Source organism: Mirounga angustirostris, unplaced genomic scaffold (genome assembly GCF_029215605.1).
Source record: "Mirounga angustirostris isolate CCGP_5_RB_7025 unplaced genomic scaffold, mMirAng1.0.hap1 SCAF_15, whole genome shotgun sequence".
NCBI lineage: Eukaryota > Metazoa > Chordata > Mammalia > Carnivora > Phocidae > Mirounga > Mirounga angustirostris.
The window spans coordinates 898135-919584 of record NW_026991723.1 but is presented as its reverse complement, the minus strand read 5'-3'; the positions used below and the strand labels follow the sequence as shown (position 1 = coordinate 919584).

The 21450-nt window shown below is 64.9% G+C and overlaps 1 protein-coding gene across 2 annotated transcripts; it reads left to right on the top strand.

The window, feature by feature from the left end:
- Nucleotides 1–4851: 4851 nt before the first annotated feature.
- Nucleotides 4852–15302, top strand: NINJ1 (ninjurin 1). 2 transcript variants are annotated; one of them, XM_045882082.3, is made up of 4 exons: nucleotides 4852–5011; nucleotides 12942–13167; nucleotides 13791–13952; nucleotides 14768–15302. In XM_045882082.3, the coding sequence occupies exons 1-3, from the start codon at nucleotides 4937–4939 to the stop codon at nucleotides 13943–13945; spliced, it is 456 nt and encodes a 151-aa protein (XP_045738038.1). In that variant the 5' UTR covers nucleotides 4852–4936; the 3' UTR covers nucleotides 13946–13952; nucleotides 14768–15302. The 2 variants fall into 2 exon arrangements, with proteins under 2 accessions (XP_045738038.1, XP_064436058.1); XM_064579988.1 differs by lacking the exon at nucleotides 14768–15302 and having other exon boundaries at nucleotides 12942–13169; nucleotides 13791–13930.
- The last annotated feature ends 6148 nt before the right edge of the window (nucleotides 15303–21450 follow it).

Below are 21450 nucleotides of genomic sequence, written 5' to 3'. Positions count from 1 at the left end.
ATCTGTATTCCACCCGGCAGACAGGAGGAAGTAATAAAGAATGGCTCACCCCTCCATTTCAGGTCCCATCCCTGATGTTGCACGCCCCCTTCCACGGCCAGAATGTAGCCCCCCAGGCACCCCTAGCTGCAGGAGAGCCGGGAAACGCAGCTTCTCTTCTGGGAAGCCATTTGCTGAGCTAAAAATCAGCAGTCTGTGACAGAGGGAGAAGGGAAGAACCGACAGTGAGGGTGACCACGGACCCTGCCACCTGGCTGCCCAGGACAAGGGCTTTGCTGGGTACAGATGCCCAGGGGTGACAAGCGGAGTCAGCCCCACCCTGCTGGGGGGAGGGGTTGGGGCTTCAGGAGGAAGCCACCTGTCACTGCTCTCTCTCCGGTCCGGGGCGGGTCCCTCCAGGCCAGCCAGCCTGCCGCCCACACGCTCTGTTAATGGCTAAGCAACGTTCCAAAACATGGATGGCCGTAGCTCAGTGTCTCCCTCATGGTGGCCACTCCCTTTGTCCGTTTCTGGGGTTCAGAGCCCTCTGGGGCTCGCTGTATCTTACTGGGTGGCCTCAGCGGGTCCCGTCTCGCTGGGGGACCGTGGGAGGCGGTGCAGACACTGCGTGAGTGCCCACGTCACACTACCCAGCCCGTTACCAGCCCCGCCCGGGCATGCCTGTGCGACCTTGGCACACGCCTCCCTTGTCTTTGAAGTGGGGGTGATGGCACAGCACCCCCTCATCGGCCGGCTGTCTCCCTCTAACCTCTGGACGTAGAGTGGCAACTCCCGCCTCCTGGCTCTGAGCCCCCATCTGCTGGGGGCCGTGGTCCCTGCAAGTACCTGCAAGTACCTGACAGACGCACAGAGGCCGTGTGGCGGTCCCAGGGTGTGCCCGTTGCCGGGGCTCTCCCTGGCGGGGGGCCTGCGCGGGCCGGCCCGCTCCCTGGTGGCGGCGGGAGCTACCGGGGCTGGACGAGCACAGGCTTGCTCAGCTGGGGCGCCTGGGACGTGCCCGGCCACCTTTCCCCCACGGGCCCCTCCCCGCGTAAAATGGAAACACTGCCCACAGGGATCCGCGCCTCTCGGAGACAGAGGTGCCAGAGACCCCGAGACTGCCTAAGTCTCCTGTTCAGGAAACGTGGCCTGTCTGCGCGCACATCCTCCCGGCCCACGGTGACGCACTGCGCTCTCCCCGTGGTAAGTGGGGACACAGCTCCGGGGGATTGGGGGGTGGGCGAGACCAGGGTCCCTCCCCACCAGGAGGGATGTTGCTCAGGTGTCCTGGGCTCTGGCCACCTGGGGCATGAAGCTGTCCCACTGCTCGGTTGAGTTGTCACCGCTGGGGCCTGCTCCAGGTGACGGAGGCCCGCAGAAGCTCCACAGCTCCCACACGCTGGACACTGGCCTTGGTGTCCAACGGGCTGGGACGCTTCACCTTCACAGCGTCCCCATCTGTCAGACAGAAGTGTGTCCCTAGCCACACAGCTCTGTGGAGACGCTGTGGGCAGGTGTGTCTGGAGGTATGTGTGGCTTGGGCGTCCCCATGTCTCTCTGCGGGAGCACGGCCAGCCCACCCCTCCCCAGCCCACCCCCTCTCCGGGGATGCTCCCCATCATCACTTGTCCACGGACCCTCAGCTCAGTTCAGCATCCCAAACCCACCTTGGCCACCCCTGCCGGTCTATGCACGAGGATTTGAGACCCTTTTGGTCTGCGCTGGGAACAGTCTGGGAAACACACATCCCCGGCAAATGAGGATGATGCAACAGAGCCAGGAAGTCCCTCCCTGAGGGTACTCCAGGGAGGGCGGGCCTGGAGGGCAAGCCCCAGCTGTGGTCCCCGCGACCTTGACCCCAGGAAGGTGAAATGAGAGGGGCTACAAACCCAGGTGTAAATGCTGAATTGTTACACCGGAATCCTTCCTGACTTCCCCCTTCTGGACCGAGCAGACGGTGAACCTCAGCTCTGAGCTGCCCTGGGGCCCACTGGAGAAACGCTCCTGATGGCAGACCCAGTGCTGCCCCCAGCCTTCTGCCTGCAGCGCCCACATGGCCCACCAAGACCCTCTCACCTGCCGAAGGGGCTGAGACTCCCCAGGTCCTCTCCCCTCCCCACCCCTCCCCTCCCAGCCTCCCCTGCACCCTCAGGACCCTCTCTCCTGGCCGCCCTCTCTCTGGCCCCTCCAGGAGCTGGCGCCACCCCCAGGGTGGGTGAGGGGGTGCTCCTGTGTGAAAGGTGCTAACATTTAAAAATCAGGGTTTCCAGCTGTGTGTCAGCAGTCAGGTATGGGCTCCGTGAGAAGAACTGCCCTCGGGTGCCGCGCCCAGGGCTGCCCAGACCCCAGGGCACTGCGGAGTGCCCGCTCACGGGCCAGAAGCAGGACGGAGGGAGGCACTGACCACGTCCCCGAGCTTCAGTTCCCTCCGCCTCCCGCTGGGCCGCCGGCAGCTCCTTCAGGGACCACCGTGCCCTGGGATGGTGCCCCCCGCGGTGCCCCCACCCAGCGGGTGATGCTGCCCCCCACACCAGGGAGGAGAAAAAGGCCAGCAGGAGGGCCCAGACCCGGTTTAGTGGAAGATCCCTTTTCCTGAGAAATCCCCTGGGTGATGTGTTTTCCATGCCTTCGGTTTCATTTATAAAACTGCTCTCTCAGCAGGGGTGAGGCGTGGGGTGGGGGAGGGGAGGTCTCAGCCTGGAGTGTGGCCAGGACCCTGGGCAAGGCAGGCTCTGGGTTCTCAGCCCCACGGTGCCCACCTGCTGTCCACGTGGACCTGGGGGAGCCTTCCGTCTGCTGCTTAGACGGCCCACAACCGTCCCCGGAGTTCTGAGCTCATCCTCCTGGGCCTCTCCCTGGCTGTGCCTCAGTTTCCTCCCCTGCCAGGTGGCGGGGAGAGCCCACTTCCCAAGGCTGTACGACAAGCCACATACCCGGCCCCAGGCAGGGCCGCCCCACAAGCTGCGGGCCCCTGGGTCTAGAACAGGGCCTGGCTTACAATAGGCATCCCGCGCTGACCAGGGTGAATGAACAAGCCTCCAGCTCAGCGACCTAACTTGCTGCTGCCTGACCTGGGGCACTGCTGCTGACCTTCCTTGATGTCCGTTTATGGGGAGGGGAAAAGATCAGCCCACAGGGCCTAAGAAGACCACTCCCCCATCACAGATGGGAAGCTGACACCGACAGGTCCAGCCACCTGCCCCAGCCCACACAGCCACGATGGCTCAGGGTTACAGAGTCCAGCAGCCTGGCCCCGCCCGGCCCTGAGAGGGACTGCCGCATGCCCCATGGCATGCCCCAGAGCCGCTGGTGGCCGTGCGCGCCGCACACTACGGGTTCCCGGGGGGAGACATCAGTAGACGCCGCGGCAGAAGTGGGAAGAGAACCAGCTGGGCCTGGCTGCGAGCTCAGGGTCAGAACCCGAGGACGCATGGCCGGATCTTCGCAAACCAGCCCGGGGAGGTAACGCCCGGCCCCGCCGCACCCGCCTGGCTTCGGAGGCCCGGGAGTGGCCCGCGTCGGGCCGAGCGCCCCGGGAACCAGGACCCGATTGAGCCAAAGGCTGGGGGACCGCGCGCTCTGGACGCCCGCCGCGGCCCGCCCGGGCACGGGGCGCCACCCAGGCAGCGGGCCTGCCTCCCGCCAGGGGGCCCGGAGGCTGCGCCAACAGGGCGGGGCCGGCGCCGAGCGGGCCCAACCCGCGGCGATGGCCCTCTGCCTCCCCCCGCCTCCCAGCGTGCGCGAGGCCAGGCTCGGAGGCTGGGGGGCCCAGGGTCAGGGACCCCAGGGTGCGGGCCGGGCCCCGGCTTCGCGGCCCCCGGAGAACCCCCACGCCGTGGCAGCGGCGCGCTCGCCTTCCTGGCGCGCCCAGCAGTTTGCGAGGTGGCCCGGGAAAGGCTGGCTCCTGGCCTCGTTTCACGGATTAGAAGTATCCACGGCGGGGGCAGGGCGGACGTGCCAACGCCCGCGCGAGGCCCGGGCCTGGGGGACCGCGCCGCCCGCGGGGTCCTCGCGGGAGGGGGGGGGGGAGGGCCTGTGGGTCCCGCGGCCCCGCCCCTACCGGGGGCGGAGTCCGGGCGCGGCGGGGCGGGCCGGGGGCGGAGTGCGGGGCGGGCCGGGGGCGGGCCGGGGGCGGAGTCCGAGGCGGGCCGGGGGCGGGCCTGGGGGACCGCACCGCCCGCGGGGTCCTCGCGGGAGGGGGGGGGGGGGGGGCTGTGGGTCCCGCGGCCCCGCCCCTACCGGGGGCGGAGTCCGGGCGCGGCGGGGCGGGCCGGGGGCGGAGTCCGAGGCGGGCCGGGGGCGGAGTCCGAGGCGGGCCGGGGGCGGGCCTGGGGGGACCGCACCGCCCGCGGGGTCCTCGCGGGAGGGAGGGGGGGCTGTGGGTCCCGCGGCCCCGCCCCTACCGGGGGCGGAGTCCGGGCGCGGCGGGGCGGGCCGGGGGCGGAGTGCGGGGCGGGCCGGGGGCGGGCCGGGGGCGGAGTCCGAGGCGGGCCGGGGGCGGGCCTGGGGGACCGCACCGCCCGCGGGGTCCTCGCGGGAGGGGGGGGGGGGGGGGGGCTGTGGGTCCCGCGGCCCCGCCCCTACCGGGGGCGGAGTCCGGGCGCGGCGGGGCGGGCCGGGGGCGGAGTGCGGGGCGGGCCGGGGGCGGAGTCCGAGGCGGGCCGGGGGCGGAGTCCGAGGCGGGCCGGGGGCGGAGTCCGAGGCGGGCCGGGGGCGGGCCTGGGGGACCGCACCGCCCGCGGGGTCCTCGCGGGAGGGGGGTGGGGGCCTGTGGGTCCCGCGGGCCCCGCCCCTACCGGGGGCGGAGTCCGGGCGCGGCGGGGCGGAGTCCGAGGCGGGCCGGGGGCGGGCCGGGGGCGGGCCGGGGGCGGGCCGGGGGCGGGCGCGCCGCCGAGTCCCCGCGACCCAGGCCGGGCGGCGCTCAGGCCCCGAGTGAGGCGGCTCTGGCGGCCGCGTGATGGAGTCGGGCCCCGAGGAGTACGAGCTTAACGGCGGCCTGCGCCCTGGCCCGCCCGGCTCCCCGGACGCCTCGGTAAGCCCCGCTCCGCCCGCGCCTCCGTGCGATCTTGGCCGGTGCCCGCCCTCTCTGGGCCCCGCGCCCGCTGCCTCCCAAGCACCTGGGGGCGCCGGCCGGCTGCGCGCCGCTTCCGCACGGCGGGGTGCTGGGTCCCCGCGCCCCGTGCGTCCCGTGCGTCCCGCGCCGTCGGTCCGAGCGGTGGCCCCGGGGCTCCGGCCACCCGGCAGGGGCGAGGGTCCGGCCGGGAAGTGCCCACGCCGGGCCGCGCGGGGGAGGGGCCTGGGCGCCACCTTCCCCAGCCTTCCGCGCCGGCCTCTAAGTTCGGCCCCCGCATCTCCTCCCGCTGCTGCGCGCCCGGGCGCGCAGGATCCCAGCCTCCGGGCCCCAGGCCAGCAGCGGGCAGACGGTTACGTCACCCGCCGTGTCCTCCGCGACCGCACTATCTGCTGCATGCCCCGGTGAGGAGCCTGGGGCGGCTGTGGCCCCCGCTCCTGTCCCCACCGCAGGCCCCGGGGCAGTGGTCCCGACTCCCACGTGAGGGGTGGTTGCGCCCCTCCGCCCCGGGGTCCTGTCCGGGGTGTCATGCCCTCTTCCCAGGGCCCAGCACTTCCCCAGCTCCTCTGTTTGTGGTGCAGTCCTGGGCTTGGCCCTCCGGTGACTTGTTGACTTTGAACATTCCTTCACTTTCTGACCCCCTGGGGCTGGGGGCAGGGATGGCCGTGTCTCCGCTGCGTGAACCAGACTGGGGCAGCGCTGCCCGAGTGTGGGAGAACATGTGGGGTGAGTGAGCTCCCCCAGGGGCAGGGGCAGGCCCTCTTGCGTGCAGGTGGCCCCACGCAGTAATCCTGTCTAATCCTGTCCATCCTTGCCTGTTTTTGGTGGAAGGTTCCTGGAGCTCAGCCTCCGTGCTGACCCATCAGCAAAGCTTGACAGCCTGGGGTGGCACAGGACATTTGTCCCTGGGTTGGTGGTGGGGAAACCAAGGACTGGGGAGGCCTGCACAGTGGGGACGGTGGCGCTGGGTACGGCAAAACCGGAGTGGCAGGTGGCATGGCAGTGTAGGAGAGGACATCCCGGCAGAGAGGACTGCGACGGAAAGGCCCAAGGGCTGGACCGCCAAGGAAGTCAGGGCTGGGGAGGAGGCGTGTGACAGGAGGTCAGGCCCCTCCGTGGCTCCGAGGGCCAGCGTGGTGGGGGGCGGGGGGGGTCTCCATTCACAGGCAGGGAGGCTCCAGGAAGGTGGGCACCCTCAAGGCCACTGCTCCTGCTGCCTGGGGCCCGGACCCCCTACACCACTCCCCAGTCTCTGCCTTGCCTCCCACCTCAGAACCTGCCTTGCTGTGTTTTTGAGTCTGTGACTCTGTATCAGTTTCTCATCCGTGACCTAGGGTGATAGCAGTGTCTTTCTCCGAGAACATGGTGAGGACCGCATGGGCTAATGTGTGTGCTGGGCACACAGTAGTCACAGTCCTGCCCGCCGTACAGGACCCGCTCCTGGAGAGGACTTTGGGGCAGCCCTTCCCCCGTGGCGGGACCCTGTGGACGGGCACAGCCTTCCTTGCACGGGGGTCAGGGCGGGAAGAAAGTCTTGCCGGGGTCCTCAGATGGCAGGACCTGGATGGCAGGAGCCCTGGATGGCAGGCTGGCTGGGCTAGGGTGGTCCTGTGTCCCCGGCGCACCGCTGGTGGTGGGGGGACTGACTGGGAGGCCCAGGTCGAGAGCCCCTGTCAGTCTCCGGATGCCCGCTGTAGGCCAGAGTGGGGCAGGTCGCCCACCTTCCAGGGGGGCCTGGCTCAGGGAAGAGCCCGACAGCAGATGAACCCCGCAGGTGCCCCCCGCACCTGTGCCCCCACGACTTCATGAGGCCCCGCTGTGCAGGTTCCCTGCAGGAGGGGCTTGCGGCTGGAGGCAGGAGGAAGAGTAAACATCAGTTTTACTGTGAAAATGACCCTTGGCTGTGTCATGCCTGCTGCGCCTTGGCGTGGAGACACCTGCCTTGGCCTGGCAGCGGCAGACACTGGCGTCACAGCCAGCTGAGGACACAGCAGGGAGGGAGCCGGGCAAGGTGGGATGTGGCTTCTGGGCCACATGTGGGCTGTGCAGAGCTTAGCTGCCCCGGGAAGTTCGCTCTTTTCCTCACTTCTGCTTTCCCAGATCTCGAGACTGGCAGGGTCTTGGCCAAGTTCTAAAAGGCCACCCTGATGTGGCTGTGGGGTCACTGCAGGCCAGTGCTGAGCCCACAGGAAGCAGGTCTGCCCAGCCCACGGCCCAGCTGCTGCAGGAACACCCCCCCCCCCGCCACAGGACTTCCTGCTGGGACACTGACGTGGATCTGGAGACCTCTCAGGGCAGGCACGCGCCTTGTGGCCTTCGCGCCGCGTCTGAGCGGTGGGCTCCAGCCCACTCTGCTGGGTCAGGTGATGGACACCCAGACCCTCCTAGGTTCTCAGGTCCCTTCCCAGAAGGAAGGACTTCAAAGCTCCCACTGGTACTCACCGTGCCCCAGTAGAGGGGCCATGGTGGGCCAAGATCCGGAGTCCTGGGTCCTGCTCAGCTCACATGGCCATTTCCTGGGCTTGGCCTTTCTCCTGTTACGGACTTTTGGTTACACATCCGTGCAGCTGGTTTGGGAGGCTGTGTGCCCCGGCTGGCTGTGCTCCAGCAGACCAAGGGCCTCCACACCTGCATTCAGTCCCATCTGCCCATCTTGCAGATGAGGGAACTGAGGCAAAGAACCCAGGTGTGGGATTCAGGGGTGTTAGAGAGAGGTCCGTGTGGAAGTGCCACCCTAGCTCCTAGCCGGGCAGCTGATGGACGTCGTGGATTTGGTGGGGGCCTTTGTCTCTCATTCTGACACCACAAAGGTGTCTCTGGGCAGGGGTTCTTGTCCCACACTCTTACGTGGGGTTTGGGGTCAGTGGCAGGCAGGGCAGGCAGGATCAGAGGGCATCCATAACCAAAACACGTGGGTCCTGCAGGGGCTCAGTGGGCTCTGGCCTGGTCTCATCTCCTAGGGGAGCAGGATGCTGGGGTGGGCACCCCCATCTCCTCCCATCCAGGCCTGGGCTGCACTGCAGCATCCGTTAATCTGTGCGTGGGTACTTGGGTGCAGCAGATCCCAACCCCCTCCCAGTCCGAGCTGAGGACACACAGCACAGTGGCCCTGGGCTAGGTGGCCTGGGCCCTGCCGGCTGCCCGTGAACAGCCACGCCAAGGCCCTCTGTCCACAGAAGGGGGCCTCCCTGCTCTCCTCTGGCTCCTTACCCACAAGGTGCCTTCCTGGCTTTTAGGGGGAAAAAAACCCAGAACTCACCCACCTCCTGGGACCTCCACTGAGGTTTGGGGAAGTCCCGTGGCCCTGGGGACACATTAACCAGGGTGTTTGCTCCCTGCACTACTCAGGTCATGGGCAGAGGCCTCTGCGGGCGGTTCCCAGCGTGGCTCCGGGAAGTCAGTCAGTTCAGGCCAAGGGCTCCAACCGCCTTCTGACCCTACCCTGGTGGGCTTCCCAGAACCGCGGACTCCCTGGGACTCAGCCATCACCCAGGCCCTAGAATCCCCCTGCCACTCCGAGCCCATCCTCGGGGGGCTGCCGGGCTGTGCTGTGCCCCTGGGCAGCTCCCCTGAACCGCGGGCCCCCGCTCTGTGGAAAGGGAGGTTAATGCTTCCTCTCCGTTAGTGGGGAGCTCTGTGGGCGCCAGAGCTTCCCAGAGTGTGGCCCGGGGCCTACAGATGGGAAGACTGAGGCCAGCCGCGGGGGAGCGTGTTGTCGAGGCCACATGGCCAGGCTGTGGTGAGTGGAGTGGGCTGGGCTCCCGCTGGCTCCCCCTATCACTGCACAGATTCAACAGGAAGCAGATGGTGGTGTGGGCAGGAAGTGCCCTGCACCAGGAGGGGCCTGTGGCCCGGGCCCTGGCGTGCCCCCTGGGGCTCCGAGGAGGTGGCCAGACCCACCGGAACCTCACGGGCTGCGTGCTCCTGGCCCTGTCGCACACACGGGAGACAGGTCCAGAGGGCGCTGGCTGTCCTGAGGTCACACAGCTGGAGCCCGGGGGTGCCTCTGAGTGCATAGCCCCCACAGACTGGCCCTGACCCCCCTCTGCAGGGGGCTTCTGAGTCCTGGGGCCTGGGTTCTAAGTGCAGCCCTCATTTGCTCTTGGCTTTGGACAAGGTGCTTCCTGTGCTAGCCTCAGTTTACCCACAGTGTGTGTGAGTACGGGGCTGGAGGGGCGCCCCGGAGGAGGACACCCTGCTGAAGGATGAGCAAGATAGTGAGCGGCGCCCAGGGTGGAGGAGAGCGGGGACACAGGGCTCCGAGGGTCCTTCTGTATTCGAACGCACATGTCTATAAAGGACTCAAAGGTCTAGAGGGGCTCAGAAGGGAAGGGAATTCCTCCTCCGCAGAGGCCGGCAGTTAGCCTACATGTGCGTGTGTGCGTGCACTGTGCACGCGCACCTGTGCGTGTCTGTGTCTGTGTGCAAGTGCAGGTGTGCATCTGGTGTATGTGTGTGTGCGTGTCTGTGTCTGTGTGCACGTGCGTGTCTGTGTGCACATGCAGGTGTGCATCTGGTGTATGCGTGTGTGCATGTCTGTGTCTATGTCTGTGTGCACGTGCAGGCGTGCATCTGGTGTATGCGTGTGTGTGTCTGTGTGTGCACGTGCGTGTCTGTGTCTGTGTGCACGTGCAGGTGTGATCTGCTGTATGCGTGTGTGCGTGTCTGTGTCTGTGTGCACGTGCGTGTCTGTGCACATGCAGGCATGCATCTGGTGTATGCGTGCATGAGTGTCTGTGCACGTGCGTGTCTGTGTGCAAGTGCAGGCGTGCATCTGGTGTATGCGTGCATGCGTGTCTGTGTGTGCACGTGCGTGTCTGTGTCTGTGTGCAAGTGCAGGTGTGCATCTGGTGTATGTGTGCGTGCGCTGTGCACGTGCACCTGTGTGTGTCTGTGTCTGTGCACGTGCAGGCGTGCATCTAGTGTATGCGTGTGTGCGTGTCTGTGTCTGTGTGCATGTGCGTGTCTGTGTGTGCACGTGCATGTCTGTGTGCACATGCAGGCATGCATCTGGTGTATGCGTGCGTGCGTGTCTGTGCATGTGCATGTCTGTGTCTGTGTGCAAGTGCAGGCGTGCATCTGGTGTATGCGTGTGTGCGTGTCTGTGTGTGCACGTGCGTGTCTGTGTGTGCAAGTGCAGGTGTGCATCTGGTGTATGTGTGCGTGCGCTGTGCACGTGCACCTGTGTGTGTCTGTGCACGTGCAGGCGTGCATCTCATGTATGCGTGTCTGTGTCTGTGTACACATGCGTGTCTGTGTGCAAGTGCAGGCGTGCATCTCGTGTATGCACGCATGTGCGCTGTGTACGTGCACCTGTGCGTGTCTGTGTCTGTGTGCACGTGCGTGTCTGTGTGTGCATGTGCAGGTGTGCATCTCGTGTATGCATGCATGCGTGTCTGTGTCTGTGTGCACGTGCGTGTCTGTGTGTGCATGTGCAGGTGTGCATCTGGTGTATGTGTGCATGCACTGTGCACGTGCATCTGTGCGTGTCTGTCTGTGTGCACGTGCAGGTGTGCATCTCGTGTATGCGTGTGTGCATGTCTGTGTGTGCATGTGCAGGTGTGCGTCTGGTGTATGCGTGCGTGTCTGTGTGTGCACGTGCGTGTGTCTGTCTGCAAGTGCAGGTGTGCATCTCGTGTGTGCGTGTTTGTGTCTGTGCACGTGCGTGTCTGTGTCTGTGTGCACGTGCAGGTGTGCATCTGGTGTATGCGTGCGTGCGTGTCAGTGTCTGTGTGCACGTGCGTGTCTGTGTCTGTGCACGTGCAGGTGTGCATCTCATGTATGCGTGCATGCGTGTCTGTGTGTGCACGTGCATGTCTGTGTGTGCACATGCAGGTGTGCATCTGGTGTATGCGTGTGTGCGTGTCAGTGTCTGTGTGCACGTGCGTGTCTGTGTCTGTGCACGTGCAGGTGTGCATCTCGTGTGTGCGTGCGTGTCTGTGTGTGCACGTGCATGTCTGTGTCTGTGTGCAAGTGCAGGTGTGCATCTGGTGTATGCGTGCGTGTCTATGCACGTGCGTGTCTGTGTGTGCACGTGCATGTCTGTGTGTGCACGTGCAGGCGTGCATCTGGTGTATGCGTGCGTGCGTGTCTGTGTGTGCACGTGCGTGTCTGTGTCTGTGTGCACGTGCAGGCGTGCGTCTGGTGTATGTGTGCATGCGTGCGTGTGCATGTGCACCTGTGTGTGTCCGTGTCTGTGTGCACATGCGTGTGTGTGTGCACGTGCAGGCGTGCATCTGGCATATGCGCACGTATGCAGGTGTGTGCTTGCTCATGCATGTGTGTATGTGCTTGCGTGGTTATGTGTTTGTTCGTATGACTGTGCACATGTACCCGTGCCCGTGTGTCCGCGTGTGTGCGGCTGGCTCTTTTCCCCGGGACTGGGGACCGGATGAGCGCTGCGGTGGCCTTGAGGGAAGCTGCTTGGGCGCTTCTGGTTTGTGGAACTTAGAGCGCGTGCCCAGCGCAGCACACCCGCCCCTCAGAGGAGCGCTCATGGGACGAGGCGTGGCCAGCCCAGCAGCTTTGCAAGCGCAGACCTGGGGGACAGCCTGGTGCTGTGGGAGCCCAGGCCCCTAGGCGGTGGGCTGCCTGCGCCCAGACCCTGGGGAGGAGCCGCTGTGCCCTGATGGGTGAGGCCTGGGGTGGGGCCCACCCAGCTGCGGTGCTGCTGGAGGCTTGGGGGGAAGAGCCCTGGGTGGAATATTCCGGAAGCAGTGCTGGGGGTTGGGTCCAAGGAGCCGCTTTCCCTGTGGGGCTTGGGTCTGGAATTTTAAACCCAGTGGATTTGCTACTTAGCCGCTGGTGCTGAGGGAAGGCAGGGCAGGTCCCACGCCCGCTGTTCGGCTCACCCAGTGTCCCTTCCTCCTGGGCATGTTATTCCAGATTACATTTATGTTTAACAAGACAGGCCGCCAGAGCGAGCCCCCTCCCGCCCCCGCTCCTGGAGTTCGGGATTTTCCAGGGTGCGATTTCCAGCTGCGGAAAGTGGAGGGGCCTCTCGCTTGCTGGTTCGGCCCCTCCCTGGCAGCCTGCCCCCCAGGCCTGCATCTTTCATGAGTACAGAAACACGAGCTCCCGAGTGCCCCAGGAGGCCACAGTGCTGGGCCTGTGGACAAGGGGCCGGGGCTGAGGGGTGTGGGCTTGTCCTGGGGGCCTGGGGAGGGGCCAGCCAGCGGCAGCTGGGGGAGGCCTACTGAGGGAGGGGGGCCTTCTCCCGCCTCCCCCCTCCCCCGCCTTGCAGCCCAGGAGAGAGGGGCTTCCTGGAGGCGGTGACCTCTGGGCGGGGCATGGAGGGCGTGAGGAGTGGCCTGCGACCTGGCTCTGAGGCCCGCCCCGTTCCCAGGCAGAGGCTTGGGGAAGCCTGGACAGGAAGCGCCCCGCGCCGCATGCCCGAGGCACTGTGGGGACAAACCTCATCACAGATACTAAGTAAAGGGCAGGAGGCGGCTTCCGGAGGGGTGGCCTGGGTGCGCTCAGCTCCCAAGGCTCCAGGTGTTTACGTTTCTCGTGCACAGCTTTTCCTGTGGGGATCACACCTCAGTGACGTGGTTCAAAATTGTTTGTAAAAATAAAAATTGAAGAAGCAGCTAAGTTCAACCGTAGCCCCGCTTTGGTAGGCGTCCGGGTGAGCGCGCGGGGACCCGGAGGGTCCCAGCGGGACGTGGCCTGCAGCCAGCAGCCAGGCGGAGGGAGGCAGGCGGGGGCACCGCGGGGCGCAGGGAAGGCACCAGAGGCCCCACCCCGGGCAGGACGGAGGCATTCTCATCGCAAACCAGTGTGTGTGCTGAGGCCCTGGCTCCCCCAGGACCTGATTCCTGGAGTGGGTCCTGCAGGCCCCGCCAAGCCCCACACCCCTGCTGGTCCCAGGCTGACTACCCCTTTCCTGCAGCCATCCCGCTGGGGCCGGAACCGGCCCATCAACGTGAACCATTACGCCAACAAGAAGAGCGCAGCTGAGAGCATGCTGGACATCGCCCTGCTGATGGCCAACGCCTCCCAACTGAAGGCCGTCATCGAGCAGGGCCCCGCCTTCGCCTTCTTCGTCCCCCTGGTGGTCCTCATCTCCATCTCCCTCGTGCTGCAGATTGGCGTGGGCGTGCTGCTCATTTTCCTTGGTGTGAGCCTGGGCTGGGGGGGGAGGGCCCTGGGGCGGCCCCGCCCATGATCTGCTGGTTCTGCTTGTATACCCCTCGGGACAGGGTGCTCACCACCTGACAGGCCCCACTCAGCCATGCGGTCAGGACGTGGCTCCTCAGAGGGCCCCCCATGTCTCTGTCCTTCCACCCACCCAAGCTGAGGATGTAGGAAAACGTAACCCTCCAGGGGTCTCCAGGGACTGGATGGTGGTCCTGCCCCCGAGCTGAGGGTCTGGGCTCACCTCTACTGCTGGCTGTGTGACCCGGGGCAGGTACTTGACCCCGCAGGCCTCAGTTCCCCCACCCATAACGTAGGCATGAGGACAGGGCCTTGGGTAGGCGTGAAGCTCGCTAGACACCGCACACGGGCACTCAGAGAGGGGCTTCCCTGTGAGCACGCAGTGCGTTGTCCCTTACAGTCCGGACCTGCGCCCCAGGCTGGTCCTTCGGCTCCGGCACCGGCGCCGGGCCGCCCTGAGCTCCGTGCTGGAGGAAGCAGGGCTGCGGGGCCGAGGCCACAGGCCCAGATCTCACCCCGAACGAGGCAGCGGGCCCAGGGGCTGTGGGGCCCCCATGCAGCGTCTGCTCCCTTGTGCCCGCAGTCAGGTACGACCTCAACAATCCTGCCAAGCATGCCAAGCTGGACTTCCTCAACAACCTGGCCACCGGCCTGGTTTTCATCATTGTCGTGGTCAATATCTTCATCACTGCCTTCGGCGTCCAGAAGCCCATGATGGACGTAGCTCCGCGGCAGTAGGGTTCAGGTGAGCCAGAAGGCACAGCCCCCGCTGTCCACCACGAGCAGACTTTGTGCCCAGTGTCTGTCCTGTCTGGGCCTCACAGGGGGGGCGCGCCTGGCCGTGTGCCCCCCATGCTCGTCCCCTGTCCTTGCTCAGAGAGGTGAGCACCCACCCAAGGTCACCTACTTGGAGCAGGAGTCTCAGGGAGGCTGGGTGACCCCCGGGGGTCTCAAGGGCCCATGCAGAAGGTCAGCAGGTCCGGCGCGTGTCCGGTGTCCTGCATCTGGGGCCCTGGCCCGGGCTGCTCACCACAGGTGCATCCGGCCTTGGGCCTGCCCCAGAGAAAGGGTGGGCACTGCTAGACGTCTGCCCACCAGCACCCCCACCCCGGCAGAGTGGCTGGCAAATGATGAGGTGGGACCCTCAGCAGGGCCGGCACATGGCCTGGCCCGTGGCCTGCCCACACCGTGGCCGTCGGCCCCACCTGGGGTCCCACTCACTGCCTGGCTGCTGGCCCTGGTTTATTGTCAAGTCCGACCCCTGTGGAACCTTCCAGATGCCAGCCTGCTCCCTTGCTCGGGGCATGGTGACCAAGCCATTTATTAATTGCCTGCTGTGCCCCAGATGCAGTCCTAACCCTCCCTGATCATCAGCCCACTGGCCTCTGCTCTCCAAGGCCCCCCTTTAAATCCTGACAGTGACCCGACCAGGGAAACTGAGGCTTGCCCAGGTCAGAATCAGGTCCTTCTGCCTCTGGAGTCGTCGTGGCCTCGGGGCTCGAGTCTGGCCGCCAGAGCGGGACTGGAGGCCCTCACACCCCTCCTCTCCCTTCTTGGCAGATGTCCCCGGATCGCACCCGGCCACAGCCACCCAGATCCCGGAGCCACCTCCCCCTCGAGGCCCACCTTCCTATGGGGGGCACTCCCGGCAACCGCTAGAGCCCAGGCGGGCCCCACTAGACTGTGTCCTGGGACGAGCCGCCCGTGGCTAGGCCACCCCAGGCCAACGCGGGCCCTGCTCTGTCCTCGGCTGCCCCTCCTCCCGGAGCGTGGCCCAGGGGACAGAAGTGGGGAAGGGTCGTGGCCACCCGGACACGCAGCAGCCCAAGGATGGGAGCGAGGGGCCCCTGTCGGCCTTGGTCCCAGGACGTATCCAGAGGGACAAGGAGACCCCTACCTCTACCAGCACAACGAGCATCTGGGCTTCGCGGCCCCACGCTGGGGGCCCGGGGCGTCTGTGCTTCCCGACCCAGGACGCGGGACTGCTGGCCCCAGCTGGCCACAGGCCCTGCGCGCACCTCCCACCAGCAGGGCCCCGAGCCCCCACATTTCTAAGCACCGACGACCAATAAAGCTGACGCGCCTCCTCCCCTCAGGCCTGGCCCTGCATTCTGTCCCCAGGCCCCCAGCCTGTGAGGGCCTCCCCACCCTGCCGGGCCCGTCGTGGTGGCGCAGGCCCAGCCACGGGTGCCTTCTCAGGGACCGAGGGCTCACGCAGCAACTTGGCGTCTGGCATGTCAGGGCACGGTTTTGAGGCAGAAACCGGGCTCCTGAAGCTCCGGTGCCCGGCATCCTTTTTTGATGGAGATGCACATTGGAGCTGCAGAAATGGCTCCTCCTGAAGCCCCAGGAGGCACCGCGCGTCCTTGTTCGCTCCGCGAGGGGCAGCCACGGCCTGCAGCCCTGGAGCTGGCGGGACACAGATTCTCCAGGGTGGCCGTGGCTCCCGTGAGGGACCACACACCATGACCAGGTCAGAAAACCAGCCTGATCCTGCACTCTGGTCTACACTGCAGACCTGTGTGTGCGTTGTCAGGCAGCCGCGGTCTCGTAGAGCGGGGTAAACCCTGCATACCCCACCCCGGCTCTGTCTGCAGGGCGCAGGGGGCACGTTCAGGAGGACTGGCCCCAGGTGCTGAGTCACGGCCACAGGGAGTCCACGGGTCCCCCATCAACTTTGGTGGCTTTTGGGGTCAGAAGCCAAGACCTGGACCCTCCTCTGAGGAGGTCGGGGGAAGGACAGTGTGCAGGATGACCTTGGGGAGCAGCCAGATGTCACCCCCACGTGTCCTCAGGGCTCGCGGCCCACAGCCCCTGACCTCATGGAAAGGTACGGCACTCAGGTTTCCTCCAGTCTGCATGCCCATGGGTCTCCCCTCTGCACCCACAGCCCTGGCCCATGTAGGGTGCCCAGCGCTGCTGGTCAGGCCTAGGGGTACGGTGCTGGGCGGACACCAGCAAAGGCCTGTCCCAAGAGTCCCCTCCCTGGCTGGAACCCCCTGCTCTCTCAGTCCGCCCCTGCAACCTCCAGGGGCTGAGCCCTTGCTCTCTGCCCCCTTGGCCCCTCTTTCCTGACCCCCACTGGCCCCACCCCTCACATTCTTGATGTGGAACACCCTCACCTGGTCCTCTGGGTGGGGAACCTTCCAGGTCCAAGGCCCTTCCGCCATCTGAGCCTAGAGCAGCTCCAACACCCCGTTCCTTAAAATGCTCAGGTGACCCCTGGTCAGCTCCCACACGTGATCAATAAACAGAAGTGCTTGTGGGTAAGATGGGCCCGGCTTTGCTTTAAGACACTCCAGGAAAGGGGCGCCTGGGAGGCTCAGTCATCTGAGCATCCAACTCTTGATTTCGGCTCAGGTCATGGTCTCAGGGTCGTGGGATCGAGCCCCGTGGCAGGCTCCACACTGGGCACGGAGTCTGCTTGGGATTTGTCTCTCTCCCTCTCTCTCTGCCCCTCCCCCCACTCAAAAGAATCAAACAAAACACTCCAAGAAAAAGCTTGGGGAAACGGATGAAACAAGGTGGAGAAGTGCTGGACAGCATGGGCCCGAGGGCAGCCCTCTGCTCTGGCGAGCGTCTCCAAGTCCCAGAAAGAGGGTTTGTAAAGGTGATCCATGTGTGGGACAAGGTCCGTGAAGAAGCATGAGGAGCAGGTGGGCAGAGGGTGGACACATGTCTCCAGTGGGGCTGACGAGCATGAGCCCCACTGAGCAGGGGCAGATGCAGGGCTGCACGGTGGCCGGCCCTGGGGTCTGGTGGCGCAAAGGTCTCAGACTCGGGCGTGGCCCTGGGGGTGGAGCTTGGCCCACCCTCCAGCTGCTGGCTTCTGTAAGCATGTCTCCCCTTCATTGACTTGGCTTCTGACAGAAAGCGGGGGGGGCGGGGGGCCAGGCTCACATCTGTGACCTATCCCCACAACCTGGCCCCCTGTCAGCCCACCCTGTCTCCCTTGCCCCTCTCTCCCTCGGCCACCCCCACGTGTCCGGGCAGCCTGGTCCCCTGGCCCAGTCCTGCCCAGGGTCTGACACAGGTGGAGGCCGCCCTGCACCACACCCCTGGGGTTGCCCACGGTGGCCTGTGGCCGGGGATGTGGGCTGGCCAGTAGTCACATGGGGAGCGCCAGGGACATGGCCAACAGATGGCCTAGCTCTTTCTTTGGCCAGCACAGGAAGTAAGTCAGCACACGCAGAGGGGTGAACCCCAGATGACTGGACGGAGCCCCGGGGGTCACCAAGCCAGGCTGGCGTTCACAGGGGACAGAGAGATGGTGGGCGGGTCTGTGCGTCCCAGACCCGAGAGTCCACTGTCCCCAGGTGCCCCCCACCCCCACCCACCAGCTCCCAGACCCAAGCCTTGGCAGCCACTCCGGCCCCCTGACCCTTCAGATGTGTTTCCATCTCAGGACCTTGGCATGTGGGCCGGAATCCAGGGCCAGGCTCAGCTCTGAGGTCCTCCCGACCCTCTCCACTGTTCACTGTCACCCCAGGCCATTTGGGTTTACTCTGCCTTTGGTGCCATGGACTGGCGTCAGCATCCGCGGCGTACCCCCAGGCCCATGTCTGAGCCCTGCCCAGCCCTGCCATGCCTGGCTCAAGACCAGGGCTGCCCCCAGAGAAGGAGGGTCCTACCTGCCATGCTCCTGAGGGTCGACACCACCACCTGTGTCCTTGGTCCCATGTCTGGCACACAGTTGGCGGTCAGTAAATGTCTTCTGCAGACCCACTCACTCGTCCACCTGAGCCAGGCCCTGGGTGTGCGTCAGAAAACTGGGGCCAACAGAGCCCTGCGGGGGGTGGGGGGCGGGGGTGGACGGTGAGGCCCTGCGAGCTTCGGAGGGGCTTGAGGGGCCAGGAGATGGAGGGCCGCCCGGGGGAGCGAGCGGAGGGGTGTGCTTGCCTGGAGAGAGCTGATGGATGTTGGTAGGTGAGCGGTAGAGGGTAGGTGACAGATGGTAGGGGTGGACGGGTCATCCCCAGGCCGCACGGGCAGCGTCCCCACGTGAGGAAGCAGCTCTGTGCTGTAGGCCAAGGCCGCCCGCCGTCTCTCCCAGGAACCTTCTGGGTCTACTCAGCGGGCGGGTCCCCGTCCCTGGCGCTCCTCCCCCTGTCCACCCTTCAAGGCCCTGGCGCCACTGACCTGAGGGGAGGAAGGACGGGGACAGCTCAGGGGCCCGGGGACGTGGGGCTGCGTGAGGCTGGGACCGGGCGGGTGCTGTTGGCTCCTCCCCACACCGGCGGCCACCCGCCATTGCCTTCCTCCCTCGCTCAGGTGCTTCCTCTCCCACCTGACCTGAATTGAATTGAATTCCGCTTTTCTCCAGGCATTACTTTTAAAAATCAGGGAGCTGAAGGTTTTGATGTTTTTTTTCTCTCTCTCTCAAGTATTGATGTAAGGGGATGTCTGTGGGGCCTGAGGAAGCTGCCCCAGGGCAGCAGTACCCCCCAGATGCAGCCCAGCCCCTCAGCAGGTGACATAAGAATCAGGGTCCCAGCTGCCACCTGGCTGGTGCTGAGGGACCTTCATCCCATCTCCGTGACAGTGGGTCCCAGGGCCCATCCCGCAGGAGGCTAATCTAGGGGCCTGTCAGGCCTGGTGTTGAACAGAGCTTTGGGGGGGCAAGGGGAAAACAGGACCCTTCTGAGCCCATCAAAGAACGCTGACCCAGGGGAACTGGAGATGACAACCCCGGATCCAGCAGTGTCAGCACCTTCACCCCGACACTGCACCTGCAGTCAGCACCACCCTCTCCCGGAAGGGAGCGCGGTGTTGTGCAAGATGCAGCTGCCATTTCCTGCTCCACAAACACCAGGCTGTGTCCTCACCCGGCCCTAACCACATGGCCCTAACCACATGGCCCAAGGCAAAGGCATCTAGAGCCCCAAATCCTTCCACCAGGAGACCCCTTCTTCACCAACACTCTCCATCACACCCTCCTCACACCTCCGCACGTCCTCCTCAACCTTCTACACTCTTCTCCACCTCCTCACCTCAACCTCCTCACACCTCCTCATATACTCCTCACACACCTCACACCTCCTCTCACCCTCCTCTACCTCTTCACATCTTCAACCTCCTCAACCTCCTCACACCCTCCTCTACCTCCTCACATCTTCAATCTCCTCACACCCCCTCACACCTCACACCTCCTCCCACCTGCTTCCAACGCCTCACACCTCTAACACACCCCTCACACCCCCTCATATGCTCTTCATGTCTCCTCACACCCTCCTTTCACCTCCTCACACCACCTGACAACTTCCTCAACCCTCCTCACATACTCCTCACACCCCCCACACACCTCTTCACATCCTCCTCACACCTCCTACACCCTCCTTGCACCTCCTCATATACTCCTCACACCCCCTCACACCCCGTCCTATCACCTCACACTTCTTCACACCTCCACACACCCTCCTCACACCTCCTCACATGTCATTTCACTCTCCTTAACCATCCTCACACTTCTGTCACGTATCTAATCTTGGGAACCATTCCCCACCCCAGGCAGCCTCTCCCAGCTCCTGCACTCCTCGAGGCGCAAACGGATCCCAGTACTATCGTAACCAGGATGAGGACCTATTCTTGTTACTGTAGTATTTGGAAGGGCTTCCTGGAGGAGGTAACATTTTACCAAAATCTGAAAGTTAAATCCGTGGGGTTTTAGGAAAGAACGTTCCAGCTGTGGACACAGCACGTGAAAGGTGCTCAGGCATGGACCATGAATGGTTCCAGTTGTAGAGGTGTGGAGGTGAGGATACAGGGACAAATGGTGAGGGCCTAGAGCAGCTGGGGCAGGGGGAGCAGGGGAGTTTGTGACCTGTGGTGCCTTTCATGCCCCGATGGACCACCCCAGCTCACCAGCTGGGCCCGGAGACCTGGGACAGGCACTGACCACCCCTTGCTCAGGGGAAGGGACCCCACCACGGGCCCCGAAGGAGTGGAGGAGGCCTTACAGGTCTCAGGGGGCAGACAGCAGCAGGACCTTCCCCGCCACTGGCCTGCTGGGCCTGTCTCTGGGATGTTTCTTCAAAGGCGTTGTCTTGGTTTGGGTGGCTTCTCCACACGGACATTTACTTCAGGACGTTGGGAGTCTGAGATCACGACATCAGCAGATTTGGTGTGTGGTGAGAACCGGCTTCCTCTTCCCACTCTCCTCACATGACAGGCTCTCTGGAGTCTCTTTTATAAGGTCACTAATCCCATCTTGGGTTCCACCCTCACGGTCTAATTATCCCCAAAGGCCCTACCTGCTACCACCATCACCTTGGGGGTTAGGTTTCAATATCGTGGGTTTTGGAGAGGCACAAATGTTCCGAACAGGCAGGTGTTACCAGCTCAGGTAAAACTTCACTCCGGGAAACTCTCTTCACCTCCTGGGGGCCAGCTGTGCTTGAACCTTCCCACAGTGGCCTAATTTACTCTTACCTGCGTGTCTTGACCTGGGAGCATCCAGCACCTTTACCCAGGTGTCTCTGTCACCTTCAGCAGCGTGTGTCTGTCACCTTTTCCTAGCTGTGTCTCAGAGAGTGGGACAAACATGGAGAACACCCCAGGGCTCCTGCCGGGAAGAAATTTACCCTGGGAATTGGCATCTCGGCCCCTCATGATGGGTGGAGTGGCTGCAGACCAGGCAAGACATGCCTGGCTGAGCCTCAGGGGTCTGCTGGCCCCCAGAACCTCGGCCACCCCGAGCCTGAGTCCAGAGCGGGTGCAGGGACCCGGCCGCTGGTGTGGCAGGCCAGTGGGAAGGCGGCCTCCAGTCCAGCCTCCGCAGTGATGGGAGCCGTTCACATGGGGACCTGGCTGCAGGGGATCTGAAATGCAGTACGTCTCTCCAGCCCCGGTCAGGCCCCAGAAGGGGGACCGCTGGGGAATGGGCAGGCTCGCAGGTCCCTCACCTGGGCCCTGAGCAAGGGCAGGAGGACCTCCGTGTGGGGCAAAGCTGTGGGCTCCATTCAGCCCAGCGGCTCAGGGTGGCCCTTGCGTCCTCACGGCCGAGTACAAGCAACCGTGCTTGCTCCACCCGACGGGGTGTCCCAGAGAGAACCATGCGCCTGATGCACCTTCCCACAACCTGGTAAATTCACGGACAGAGTTCTGGCGAACAGCACTTAACTGAGCAGTGCTGTCCGAGACCCGCTTCCCTGATACACATGGGCAACTGCAGCTCCGCCTTTGGGGCCGCACCAGGGCCTGCAGCACAAGCGGTGGCGAGCGGGAGGCCACGCGGGCCCGCGGCA